General features: G+C 43.7%; 1 protein-coding gene across 6 annotated transcripts in view; it reads right to left on the reverse strand.

The window, feature by feature from the left end:
* Positions 1-14434, reverse strand: part of CAMK1D (calcium/calmodulin dependent protein kinase ID) — a 351475-nt gene that overhangs the window by 66602 nt on the left and 270439 nt on the right. For all 6 annotated transcript variants that reach the window (XM_039519397.1, XM_039519401.1, XM_039519399.1 and 3 more), the window contains one exon: positions 4519-4657. In XM_039519397.1, the coding sequence (XP_039375331.1) occupies positions 4519-4657 (139 nt within the window). The remainder of the gene's footprint in view (positions 1-4518; positions 4658-14434) is intronic.

Genomic DNA, 14434 nt, shown 5'->3' on the forward strand with positions numbered 1-14434 from the left:
ATATATTTCATGTTACAGCAGTCTCGGATGATGACGCAGCACATGTTGTTCATTTTAAGAACACTTTCACTGAAGATTTGACAAAACACAAAGAAGGTACCAATGTGAGATTTCTAAAGATAGCTACAACACTTGACCCAAAGTTTAAGAATCTGAAGTGCCTTCCAAAAACTGAGAGGCATAAGGTGTGGAGCATGCTCTCAGAAGACATAAGAGCAACACTCTGATGTGGAAACTACAGAATCCAAACCTCCAAAAAAGAAAGCAGCTTTGGATTGTTATTGAGCAGAACCCATCATCAGCATGGGCACGTGGCCCCTGGAATGGTGGTTGAAGAATGAAGGGACATATGAATCTTTATCACATCTGGCATGTAAATATCTTGCGACACCAGCTACAATGGTGCCATGAGGATGCCTGTTCTCACTTTCAGGTTACATTGTAAACAAGATGTGGGCAGCATTATCTCCTGCAAATTGTAACCAAACTTGTTTGTCTGAGCAATTGGCTGAAGTAGGACTGAGTGGACCTTCAGGTTCTAAAGTTTTACATTGTTTTATTTTTGAATGCAGTTATCTTTTGTACATAATTGTACATTTGTAAGTTCAACTTTCATGATAAAGAGATTGCACTACTTGCAGTTCTTATATTAGGTGAATTGAAAAATACTATTTCTTTTGTTTTTTACAGTGCAAATTCTGTGTTCTAATTGAAATCAATATACTTGAAAATGTAGAAAACAAATTTTTTTAAAAAGATGGTATTCTATTATTAACAGTGCAATTAATCGTGATTAATTTTTTTAATCCCTTCACAGCCCTCGTATTAATTGATTAATTTAAAAGGGTGCGAAGAAGATGAGTCTGTACTGATCAGAATCTCTCAGGACCTTTCATTGTTCTAACCACTGTCCTCCACCCTTTGTTTATTGTCATTCTTTGCTGTGTTATTTAGATCAGACTCTCTCGAGCTAGCGACCTGCCTTTCTCATCTGCTAAATGGTGTTCTACAAATAACGATTATAATAGCAATAGTTAATTACTGATGTTGCAAAGTAATAGTCCCAATACCAATCTTGATTGTGGGACCGTCTGGCCTCCATCAGGAACTTCCCCAGCTTAGGAGTCCACAGGACCTGCTTGCCCACTTGCAGCCTTCTGCAGCAGCCACAACAGAGTGCACTGCCAGCCCTCTGCTGGGCCCAGGTTCCTTGATGGAGTTGGGCCCTCCTGTAGCTGGAAATCACCAGTTCCAATCATTAGATTCTGTCCAGCTGGGTTGGATGATTCTCACTAACTATCTGCTGGGCTCCTCTCCAGAACAGGGCTGGTTGTTCCCTGGTACTCTGGCCCTTAAAGGGGCAGACTGGCCTGTTTACAGTGCGAGGGCAAGAGGTGAATTCCCCCCAGCTACTGCCACTTGGGGAGTACCTAGACAATGAGAGAACCTCTCTCACTGGCATAGGTGGCATATTCATTGTAGCTGTTTATATGTCGACAAGCCCAAAAACTTTACCAACATGTAACGGACCAGAAGCAGAACCAATGAGCAGACGAAGGTAAAGATTGTACTGTGGCTAACCCAAAGCAGGGCCAACTCTGTCTGCCATGAAGAGCCTCTCTTGTGCATTGTTCCATACAAAACCTGTGCAATAGCAATGCTGAGCGTTACTTGTAAAAATCGGACTCTGGTCTGTCTGCCACACCCACATGTTTTGGGTTTATCATTTTCCCCCAACTGGCCCTTTTTATCAGATGTGAAAAATCAACATCACCACAACTCAGCATTGCCATGTTTATGCAAAGTTAAGACAAAGCAATGAGAGGCACAGTAGAGTCCTTACCATCTGCTCAACAAATATTTGCAGCAGCAAATTGCTTTTGTAAGACTGGAATAAAAAATGAAACCACCCATGTAAAACATAAAGCTCTGTTACCACCGGAGTGTGATGCTGCCTGGATTCTCTTTAGGTTGGATTCCCGTTTTGTGACCTGGGAGGACAATGTAGGGGAAGAGGCCAGACTATCAACAGCTGAAAGAGATGGTTATAAAGTCCCACCAAGTCATTGACAAAAGATTGCTTGGCCTGGCACTTTCCCTCAGTCTTCTGATAGCCAACAAATCCACTGGCCTCTGTAAAAGAGTACAGGTCCTATACCCTAAGAGGAAACATGAATCCTACCTCAAAATGGAGAAGCATTTTCCATCTCTAACCTCTGCCTATCCAAGTATTTAGATAGCTCCCATCCCCAGAGTCACTAGGCTCTTCAAATGTTAACTAAACTTATCCTCACAATAACCTTGGAAGACAAGGAATTCTTATTCCCATATTAAAGATGGGGAACTGAGGCTGGGAAAGACTAAGCAATTGACCCAGGAAAACTAAACTAAGCTAGTGGCAGGAATTGAACTTAAATTGCAGTTTAGTTTAGGTCAGTGCTTTAACCACAAGACCATCCTTTCTCTCTTGTAAGTCTATATTTTGTTACAAGCTACATTAGTTTGCTCTTTCACTTTTATCCTACACTAAGTGATAAATTTGTGACCCCAATGCTGAGTATATATATTCAGTTATTGTCTTTTATTAAAAAATATGCCTTCTGCTACTGTATTGTTTAGGGTACCAAAGCTTAAATGTACTGATTTTATCTAGCTATGCACACTGTTACATCTTTACAAAGAAATATCTGCTTATCATCTCAATGGCAGCATTCAAAATGAAAGGAGAAAAGCATGAAGAAATAATGCTATTATTTGAATAGAAGCGATGAGAGATTCTGCTATAATGACACCTGGGCACAGCAAGGAACAAAGAGCAATCTCAAAATCATACAATTACACCGTGTTCTTCAGAAAAGAATCACTTGTGCAGAAAGCACTTATAAAAACATTGGCTCAAATGGAATGACCGTAAAGGAGGATTGATAGGGAATTGGTAAACATTTTCAAAACAATTAATCCTGTGACACTCTGTATCTAAAAGCAGCACCCTGGAACCCCCATATTCACCCCGTCATATAATTATGATATATTGCACACAAAGCACGCATGTAAGACATCATATGAAAGGTCATGATCTGCTGAAACCCATTATTCTGTCCAAATACGTATATCATTTGTGTGTATCAAGTTATGGGATTTTGCTGTATGGTCGTTATTGAAATATGTGGTAAGTTTGCTGGTGACATACAAAGGAGGCAAACCACTCCCAGGAGGATGTTCAGAGACCATTAATCAGCAGGGGAGTTGTAATCAAGGGATTTACAATTCAGTGGCAGTTGCACAAGACCACACCAGGGGTGTTGCTTAATACTGACTCAGCAAGGCCCACCAGGACAAGTCTGGGCTGATATTTTCCAGTCACATGGATTGAGGATATAAAATAAGGACAGTGGCATCATGCCTGGGCCTTTCTCCTCCTCCACCTATGCTGGAAGCATCAAGAATGCTGGAAAGACAAAAACTTCAACTGAGGAGACATCCAGTGGGGTGAGAAAACTGCTTGATTGAACTACTACCTAATGTAATAAGGTTTAAGATTTAGACTGTGCGTTTACCTTTTATTTTCTTTGATAACTATCTCTGACCTTTTATGCCTACCACTTATAATCACTCAAAATCTATCTTTCTGTAGTTAATATGTTTTGTATTTTACCTAAAACAGTGAGTTTTGGTTGAAGTGCTTGAGCAATCTCAGCTTAATTTACAAAGGCTTGTTTATGTCCTCTCCACATCGACAGAGGGGCAGACTGTCCAATAAACCTACACTGGTCAGGCTTCTGACCAGGGAAAGATGGTACGGCTTTGGGATGCACCGTTGGAGAGATGGGGGGAATGGGCTTGTGCCTTTCTCTGTGTAATCCGTGAGTGGCTCAGGGACCATTCATGCAATCTCGCTGGGTGTGGGGCTCCACATGCGGTTATGCTGAGTGATAACAGCACCTGTAGGGGTTTGCTGCTAGTCACTAGCAAGGCATTGTGAGAGACAGCCCAGGCTGGAGAGTTAAGGGGGCACAGCAATCCCATAGTTCTAGGTTGTAACCCAGGGATTCCATCACAAATCCCTCATCATTTTAAGTAGTATGTAGTATTTAATGCAGCACTGTAAATTTGCAAGGCACTTTTCAGCAGTAAAAACACATGCGTCTGCCCAGAAGAGCTCACATTTTTAATGTAATGTGTCTGTTAGTCTATAAGGTGCCACAGGACTCTTTGCTGCTCTTAATGTAACGGAAGTCATTTTCCCCTGGGACAGATTTGCTGTAATCCCATTCACCACTAATGTTGGTGAAGGTAGCAGGATAAGGCCCTTCATGAGACAAGATAAAGAAACACTACTCTAGATAAAACCCAGGACAGCTGTTCAGATAAGTGAGGGTATGGATTATACAAAGCCTCACTTAAAAGATGAATCTCTACTATCCATGATAGTCCCGAACAGTGTGAGTTAGGCTTTGCGGTAATTGGGCCCACACTCATTAATACTATCTAGAGATACAAGTAAGTAAGTGGCCTTACCTTGAGATCTCGATGCACAATGCCCATTCTGTGCAGATAGTAGACAGCATCTAGGACCTGCCGTATCAGAGTGCTTGCATCCTTCTCGGTGTAAAATCCTTTCTCTACTATGCGGTCGAAAAGCTCGCCTCCAGACACTCTGAAAAACAGCATGGAATATGGAAGTGTGAAGATGTGCTTGCAACTCTCTAAAGGTATGTCTACACTGGGGCCAACTGCAGCTTGGGTAGACACACCCAAGCTAGCTTTAATCTAGATAGCTCGGGTCCTGGAGTAGTGAAGCTGCTGAGGCAGCGCATGAGTAATTACCCAAGGTTCTGGGATGACTCATACAGCCCATATGGAAGCCCATACAGCCCCAGTTCCACAGCGCTGGCACCCAAGCTAGCTAGACTAAAACTAGGCTCCATGTCAGCAATGTATATATACGCTAAACGATGGCCAATGAGAGTAGGGTGACCAGATGTCCCGTTTTTATAGGGACAGTCCCATTTTGGGGGACTTTTTCTTATGTAGGCACCTATTACTCCCCACCTCCTGTCCCGTTTTTTCATAGTTGCTATCTGGTCAATCTAGATGACAGTACAGAATCGGATTCCGTTCAAGCAAGTGATTATCTAGTGCTATGGGCATGCTCAGACAAAGTAGAAAAAGCCTCAAATATTAGGATTTGGGGGGGCTTCCCATAGCACAGAAGCTGCTCAGTTTGCTTTTAACACCGAATCCACCCTAATGGGACAAAAAGGTTGATTGAAAACAATAAGGTAATAATTATAAAACAAAAAAACATCTTGACTACCCTACTATAACAGAATGGCCCATCTAATCCAGTGTACTGTCTCGACAAGGGCCAAAGAAAAAGTAGTGGGCCAGACTCACTAGGGCTAGCTAGCACTGGGTAATTACACTTTCCTAGGCCAGCAAGATCCATGAGTAGATGAGGAAGGACAGGGAATGTTTCTGATACTGCCCAGCAGTAATGAACTTTGTGTGTGTAAGTTAAAGTCTGACATCGCCGTCTAGTGGCCGGCCCAGGACGATTATAAGGCTCTTACTACTGTCAGCAGCTTGACTAATACTTTAGGGGTAAAGACTTGTATTTTTGGAGCTGGAGGGCAGGGTTCTATTCTCCTTCCCCATCTGAGAGAGATTTATACAGTAATTGTGTCTGATACCTACAGCACATTCATTCATTTTGCGGCTTTGGGATTCCTACTGGGGAGAAGAAAAGGGCAGCCTCTTCCAGAGGCTTCACCATTTTACCCATTCCTACTTGTTCATATATCACAACCTAGACACACGCTTATGTTGCAAGCCTGTTGTGCGAGCCTGGCCTCAGACTGAATGGCAGAGCACAGTTATTAACGAGAGAACAGAGACTATGAGATCAGTTCCCCACCAGGTAACCCAGACTGGGAAAGGGTTCCATAAATCAAAGAGAAAAATAAAACAGAACCATCCCAATATTATACTTATACTACATTACACTTCTCTTCTGCTCGGCTAGAAATAACATGCTCCTTCACCCATCTTACATAAAGAATGGGCCACATTAAACTTTTTAATGGAACTTTCTGTGAAAAAAAGAGGAAGGTCTTTACTACGCTATTGAAATCATAAAACTGTCAGCAAGAAACTTTAACTGCCCCACCAGGACAAATAAAAGATTTCTATTTTAGCAGGCAAACAAATTTAAAAAAATTAATGCGATATGTTTTCTGCAAGCTGTACCACTTAACATATAATAAATAACAGACTGAAATGTTCTTTAAAAACAAACCTAATAAAGGAAAAATAATAGGGTCATTAAATGCTCGTGGGGGGAGCTTTACATTATACAAACACTAGGTAATTCAGTTGCAGGCACTCCAAGCAATAATCTATTTGAATAATGACATGAGGTCACTTCCTAAGGAAAGTTAGGACCTGAAACAGAAGAGAATGCTGCTCGTGGAAATTAACATGTTCAACTTGGAAACTGAAATGAAATCTAGGAGAAAACAGCCATTTAAACTGAATAATCCACCAATTAATTACTAAGCAACTAAACTGAATGAGCCACTGAAATATTGAAACTAAGATGAAATTATTCAACAGACGTGAAATTCACTCAGGGCCTGGTCCAAAGCCCACTGAAATAAATGGAAAGGCTCTCACTGGCTCCGATAAGCTATGGATCAGGCCCCACATGGGTCCCCTCTGTGTCACTTACACTTTGTAGTTCCACACTGAGAGCAGGGCTGGAAGCCCGGATCCAGAGTGGTCATGCAGAGGCTCTTTGCACTCCCTATGCACCATAGTGGGGGCTCTGTGCTGGCCACAGAAACAGACTGATGCAGAAGATGGCACTATAGGGGAAGTTTGGCAGCAAGTTGGGTGAGGGGCTCCTGGATCCATTATGTAGTTCTAGAGGCTATAAACATCTAGCCCAGGTGGCAAGTAGGTACCACAGCCTACGGCTATTGCAACTGAGGAGAAGGAGCTGTGATGCAGCTCCACACCCTGGATTGCGGTGATTTTTGTCCACTCTCCATCCTGGGCATTTCACTTGCATAAAGTCTGAATGCTCACCCTATAGGAATCCTCCTACATAAAGATTATCTGGTTGTCACAATAGGAGCTATATAATGAAAAGTGAATAGATACAATGGACAGGCAGGTGCTATTCAGTACCGCACAGGATGCTGCCCCAAATCCTTGGCTTTTAGATTCACGTTCAATATAAAATCCAGCCAGACTCCATTCTCCTTGCCATGGAAGAGTCTCCTAAATGCTGTGCAAAGAATCTATTTCTCCATCCGCAGAAGGCAGATACAGTTTTATTGAATCTGGCTTTTATTAACTGCCTGTCTTTTCATATTTCCCCCAACTCCTCTTGTACCCTGTGGATTCACTGCACTGAAAATTTAGTCCATGCCATAATTAATGTGATTGAATACAGCATGTTTTCCTATGAAATCTCTGTGTGCTTTGTTGTGCACTCCACACAGTTCCTTGGCTTTTATTCCTGAGATATACAGCTTTACTAGACACTGATTTACAGCATGTGCTTTTATGTGCAAGGTCTCTCTCCTCCCTTACTCCCAGAGAGAATAACTCCCTACTATTTTTAATCAGAACTACTTGAGATTTCACACACACACACTCCACAAGTCTTTTATCTCTTAATCAAAAGCTCTTCTAACTTGAATTTAGTTCAGTTGATCTACTGTACCCAGGCTCAATCTGTTTATAATTTACTTTCAACACACGGAATATATTTTCAGCCTATTGAATGACGCATTGCAAAACAGAGCTGAAATACAGACACAAGATCGATGTTCCACGGGTGGTTACCTCTTACTAATTCAGGACATGACTTTGACACCAAGTGCGCATCATGCAGGGACCAAAGGGGGCATATGGCATCCTTTACTCTCTTGCATGGGTTACCTGTGTTACAAGTCCAAGATAATGTGCACTGGCACAAGACACTTTGTATCCTGGTGCAGCATGTCTACACTATGGGTTTGCAATGGTGCATCGACACCGGCATAACTATACCGGTGCAACAAGCCCTGGGATAGACAAAGCCTTGTCTCTTCAAGCAAGAAGCTTCATAGCCACAGGTTCTGCCCCCAAGAATGTTCTGCCCTAAGGGCCCCTAATGGTCTAAACCTGGGTCTCTCTAGCTGTGTCATCCCTGTCTTGGAGGGTGAGCAGACTTTTCGGTAGCCGAGTCTCAGCCCATTATATTGAGACCAGGACTTTGCACTCTGTTCTGAAGTGAGCAGGGAGCCCGAGGCGTTTATGAAGCGTTTATGAAGCCCTCCTGCAGTGTTTGCACTGGTCTTTGTCACTTATAGGATGAGCTGCCGGTGGGTGTGGCACAAACGTCCCACTTTCTGAGGCAGTTACATTCAGCCTCAAATAGCAATAGTAACAGTAGCTGAAGCTGGAGGATGACAGTGTAGCTACGTCCCTGTCTTAGAGGAGGGGGATGTAGTTTCCTGGCCAGACGGATATGGAAGGAGACATTTCTCATCACTATGGCAATGTGTGACAGAGTAGACTGTCTCTGCCTCGCAGCTGTCACTATCTAATCTGACTAGATGTACTTTACCAAACGTCGGCACAAGGACTGTGAGCAGAGGCAATTTTTCTCCCTTCGCTGATTCTGATCTTGTCTCTGTGCAAGGAAAATGGCTGGACAGGAACAGCCAAGCGTGATTACTTGAAGGCAGTCTAATCCTGGTAATGACTCAGGTGTTACGGGAACCTGGAGTAACATTAACACACAACAAGTGCCTAGGGTGTACGATGCATATTCAACAAAAAGGGGCTTGTGCCTGGCCCTATTACAGTTCAGTGCATTCTACATTCTGATGAGTCACTGCTGACCATTTATTTTAAAAGGAGACAAAGAACGGTCTTGTGATTAAGTCACTAGACTAGAACTCGGAAAGCATGGGTTCAGCTGCTAGTTCTGCCCCAGACTTCCTGTGTGACTTTGTGCAAGATGTGATCTCTCTGTGCCTTGGCTACCCATCTGTAAAATGTCTAATACTACTTCTCTGTTTCACACAGGGTGATGTGAGCTACTCAGCTATTATAGCAAAGGGATGTGTATCAATATCTGCATAGACAGGAGGTGGGCCTTTGGTTCCAGAGTAGATGTGGTACTGAATTTAATACCACTAACAATGACATGTGTTTGAGTAAAAATGAAAACCAACAAAGTTAATACTTTCTACTTCCATAGCACCTTCCATCTGGAATGATCAACAATCACTGATCACCCAAATGAGGTAGGCCAAAATGAGTATTATCCCCATTTTTCAGCTAAGGAAACTCAGACACCGTGATTAAATGACTTGCCCAAGATCACACAGAGAGTTTGTGACACAGCCAGGAATAGAAGCAAATCCTGACTCCCCATCCAATCACAATACCATCCTTGCTAGGAAAGGTGCCTTGCCCTTGGTCCACTGTCCCTGCTTCAAGACACTGTGTAATACTGTCTGGCTTACTGTTTGAACAAAAGGCCATTTTCTGGAAGTGGTGTGCTACATGTGTGAGTTGTAAGCTGAACTTTGCTTTTGACACTTAACATTTGTTCCAAAAGGTCTATACTAAATAAACCAGACTAAGAGTCAGTATAGCCTACTTGGTGACCTTGGGTATGTCACTTTACTGCATAGTGCCTCAGTTTCCTGATCTGTAAAATGGGGAAAATTATATTGACCTCTTCTGTAAAGTACTTTGAGATCTACTGATGAAAAGCACTATATAAGAGCTGGATATTACTGCTATTCTATTATTAGTATCCTGGGTCTATTGCAACTCATTTTCCTCACAACTGGGAAATAATCCATTGCAGCGTTCCTGGCCAGTTGGAAGACAAGATTACTAATTTTCCTAGCAGAAATGGTAGGTGCCTCAGAAAAACAAGTAAAAGACACGGATCATAAACTCTTCATTCCATGGAGCAAGAGTGGGCATGGCAAAACAAGTGAGAATTCAAAATATACTGGGGGAAGGGAAAGGAAGGACAAGGGTGACAGTAAAAAGGTCATGTAGTTATGTGGTAAGAGGTAAATCCACTTAACAGTCAGCATAGCGCTTAGACATTTGTACTGATCTCCTGGGACGGGGTCAACGTCACCCAAAGACATGAACCCATCTTGATTGTGTCCTTGCAAATCTGTTGTTTTTGTTTCCTTTTTTCTCCTCAGATTAAATAAGAATAAATTGGTATTCTTGAAATAGTAGAAAAATGGGTGAAAATATGTATGATAAAGCTGTATGCACACCATCCCCATGGAGCTAGCACACAGCAACTGAAATAGTAAGAAATGCACAAAAGAAATAATGAGAGAAGAGAACATTAAAGTAGGGTCTAACTTAATATATATCAGCACAGTCAAATTAAAAGTAAAACAATAAGATAAAATGCATTTGACAGTGGAAGATATTAAAAATCTGTTATTGGAAAGTGGACAGATTAATACTGTATATTTTCTGAGTCTGTGAAAAGGGTAGGTAGAAGGAATAACAGGCAATTTGAGTTAGAGTAATATGTAGTTCCATAAGAATGTACTGACACAGATTGCCATTGCTTGGGTTTATTGTGCATAATAACGGCTTGTGTAACTAGATATTCATGATCTGGTGGTAAATTGGGCTTGATTCTCCTCTCTGCCAATGTAAATCAAGAGTAACTCCACTGAAGTCCATACAGACAGACAAGTATAAAACTGGTATGAGATCCAAATCAGAGCATCTGGTTTTATAGGGGGAAGAGTGCCCAAACAGAAGATATTATAAATAGAGCTGTTAGACACTTGGTTCGTTAAGGAAGTGGAAAGTTCACTTTAACAATTTTGTTGCTTCAGTTCATGTGCTTCAAATGAAGCAAAGTAAAATTCAGTTGAAATCACCTTTTTTTCTGGTTTCCAATAAAAAAACCTGCATGGTTTCGACCTGAAACCACAACTTGACCAGTTTGTTCAAAACTTGACTCAAGTTCACCAAAAACAGACACAGGCCAAACCAGATCCTCGGATCTAAACCACCAGATCTGGATTTGGCTCCAAGATCACAGTTTGAATCTATACAAAAGAGTGGGCAGGATACAAATCCCCACTGTGAACTCTGAGAAAGTTTGCTTTTCAATCCACCAAGTTCAGGACTGTTTCAGTTGTGCCCATGTGACGTGACGGACATAACCCGTGACCATATAGATCATTGTTGCAACCACTGTTATATATTTGCATCAAATATTGTACAAAGGTTGTCATGTAAGGTGTCTATGGAAAGGTTATAATTTGCTGATTATGATTATGCTATCTGTATGGGTGTATCATTTTGTAGTTGAGGTTATGAATATTGGCTATGTACTTGTATATCAATGTGTTTTGATTCTAAGTAGCCTCAGTGAAGCATTTGGTCAGCTTCTTGAGAAGAGACTATTCTTAGTAAGTGCCCAATCAAGATACACTTAACGGACAATGGACTTTAGGAGACGCCAATTCACATCTGAACTTTCCTGGGAATGTTCAAACTAACGTGTAAACAATGGCATCAGCCTATAAAGAACTGAATCATGCATGGACATGTGACTTGCCCATGTGACTCCAAACTCCATCTTGCTGTGATCTTGCACAGGAGAACTAAGGTGTTTCCACCCACAAGAGAAAGCCTATAGAAGGCTGCTGCATCTCCTCCATTTTGTCTTCAATCCTGCTTCTTGCCTCTGGAAAAACTTTGCTACAAACTGAAGCTCTGAACAAAGGACTGAATGATCCTTCCCAGCTGTGGGTGTACTCCAGAGACTTGATTTGAACCTGCAGTTTATTCCATCACTCTATAAGCCTGAACCAAGAACTTTGCCTTTAGTGTATGTAATTGATTCCATTTAACCAATTCTAGCTCTCATCTATATCTTTTTCCTTTTATTAATAAACCTTTAGATTTTAGATTCTAAAGCAGGCCTGTACAACATACAGCCCGTGGGCCGCAAGTGAGCCAGGCAGGGGAAGGGGGCTGAGAAGGTGAGCGGGTAGCGGGGTGAGTAGGCGAATCAGGGGGGTTGGGGGCTGGGCGTGCAATGGCAGGGGGGCAGGTGAGCTGGCGGTGGGGGAGGGGGGCTGAGGTGAGCGGGTGAGCTGGCGGCGGGGGAGGGAGGCTGAGGAGGTGAGCCGGCGGGCAGGTAGTGGTGGGGGAGCAATTGGGAGAGGAAGGTTTTTCTGTTGCTACACCGGCAGCTGAGGAGGCAAGCGGGGGTGGGGGCAGGTGAGCCGGCGGCGGGGGACCGAGGGCTGAGCAGGCGGGCAATGGCGGGGGGACAGGTGAGCTGGCGGCGGGAGGGGGGGGCTGAGGAGGTGAGCGGGGGGGCAGGTGAGCTGGTGGCGGGGGGTTGAGGAGGCGAGTGGGCGGGCAGTGGTGGTGGGGCAATTGGGAGAGGGAGGTTTTTCCTGTCGCTCCACCGACAGCTGAGGAGGCAAGCGGGCGGGGGCAGGTGAGCTGGCAGTGGGTGAGGGGGGCTGAGGAAGCGAGCGGGTGGGCAGTGGCGGGGGGTGAGCAGGCGAGCCGGGGGCGAGGGGCCAAGGAGATGAGGAGGCGGGCAGCGGTGGTGGGGGAATTGGGGAGAGGGAAATGGCAGAATGCCCCTGACAGTCCCAAATGTTCAAGTAACTGCCCCAGGGTGGTAAAGAAAACTGGGTCATTAAGGCTTGACAGTCTCTGGGGGAAATCACTGCTAATCCCAGGACCAGACAGGCTGCTGTGTTTGGATCAGGGGCTCTTCAGCTTTTTCATAGTGTGGAAAACTGGTGAATGCAGGGACTGCCTCATGGGTTCATGTGCCTGTTGTCACTGCAGCAACTGCTTCCATGGAAAAGCCACCTTAGGAGGATGTTTAAATGTATATTTAGCTTCTTTCTATCTTGCAGTCAGAAGAAGCTGGCCCCACATGATCTCACCCAGCTCTCTGGACTCAATCCCACCACACTTTGGGAACTTGTGCAGCCGAGTCAGTCCCCAGCAGTGCAAAGGCAAACTGAGGCCAGGATCAAATCAAATGTCCATCCCCATGTTAGAGAAGAGAGAACTATGACATACTGCACATAAATCCGAACCACTTCGTTAGCTGAAGAGTTAAGCTGTAAATTTTAGAGGAGCCCAGTTAAAAGCCCATCAACAAATCTCACTTACAAATACTCGACAGCTTCCCTAAAAACCCAGAGGCAGGACAGTCTAGAAATGAACAGTTCAGGGATCCAACCCCACAGCCATATCATTCTTCCCTGTTCCTCACCATCCCGCTTGCCCTGCCTTGCCCTGCCCCCAAGAATCCTAGCCACATCCCACCCGATCCAGGCCCCAACCTCTTCCTCTGCAGAGCAGCCCTTGCCGCAGAGCCAGGACTCAGCAGAAGGGCAGTTTAAATAATTTACAGAGTCAACGTTATAAACACGACACAGGTCTTTGTGATCCCCCAGCAACACCCAGAGGCCCCCCTCCGACTCAGCCAAACACCTGGTGTTTGGGGCCAAGCCATTTTGGGGGTAGAAAGCTAGGAAAATGTTCAGAAAGGGAATGATGGGTATTTGTGAAATACCTTAATTGCAAAACCCCTTTTCTGAAGGTTTACAAACCTCCCAGACAAATCCTACCTGGCCTAGGAGAGCTCAGGATATCTGGTAATTTTTTCGAGAAGTTACACGGAAGTTAAAAATGGATCTTAGTTGTAAGTAAAGGCTGGTCTACACTGCGGGGGGGAATTGATCTAAGATACGTAACTTCAGCTACGCTATTTGTGTAGCTGAAGTCAAAGTATCTTAGTTCAACTTACCTGCCCGTCCTCACAACGGTGAGTCAATTCCCGTGGCTCCCCCATCGACGCTGCTTACTCCTCCTGCTGAGGTGGAGTATGGGCGTCGATTCATGGATCGATTTATCGTGTCCAGACAAGACAAGATAAATCGATCCCCAATAGTTCGATTACTACCTGCCAATCCGGCGGGTAGTATAGATGTACCTTTAGGATCAGTCTGAACTATGGAGTGGCTACCACTGGCCCATTACATCTGGGTGAGCATCTCTATAGCAGCATTGGCCCTGATCTGGTCTGGCTCCCATCCCCTCTCCAAGGGTTGCAGCTGTCTGAAGATGCTTGCCTTCCACACCTTCCTCGTTCACACCTCATTCATTCAACAGAGCAACCAATTACAAAGTGGGGGGAAGATCTTATTCTACTTCTAGCAAAAAGACATTTTTCTTTTACCTTAATTATACTACCTCAGGGGCCCGCTATAACATATTACCAAGGTTCAATACAAAGTCATATAAAAGTTATACAAAAATGCATAATGCAGAGATTTATCTACAACTGCATTGATTGACTGTTGTGTGCAGTAATATAGTGACCCCTGGA

This window comes from Mauremys reevesii, linkage group 1 (genome assembly GCF_016161935.1).
Source record: "Mauremys reevesii isolate NIE-2019 linkage group 1, ASM1616193v1, whole genome shotgun sequence".
In the NCBI taxonomy this organism is placed as follows: Eukaryota; Metazoa; Chordata; order Testudines; family Geoemydidae; genus Mauremys; species Mauremys reevesii.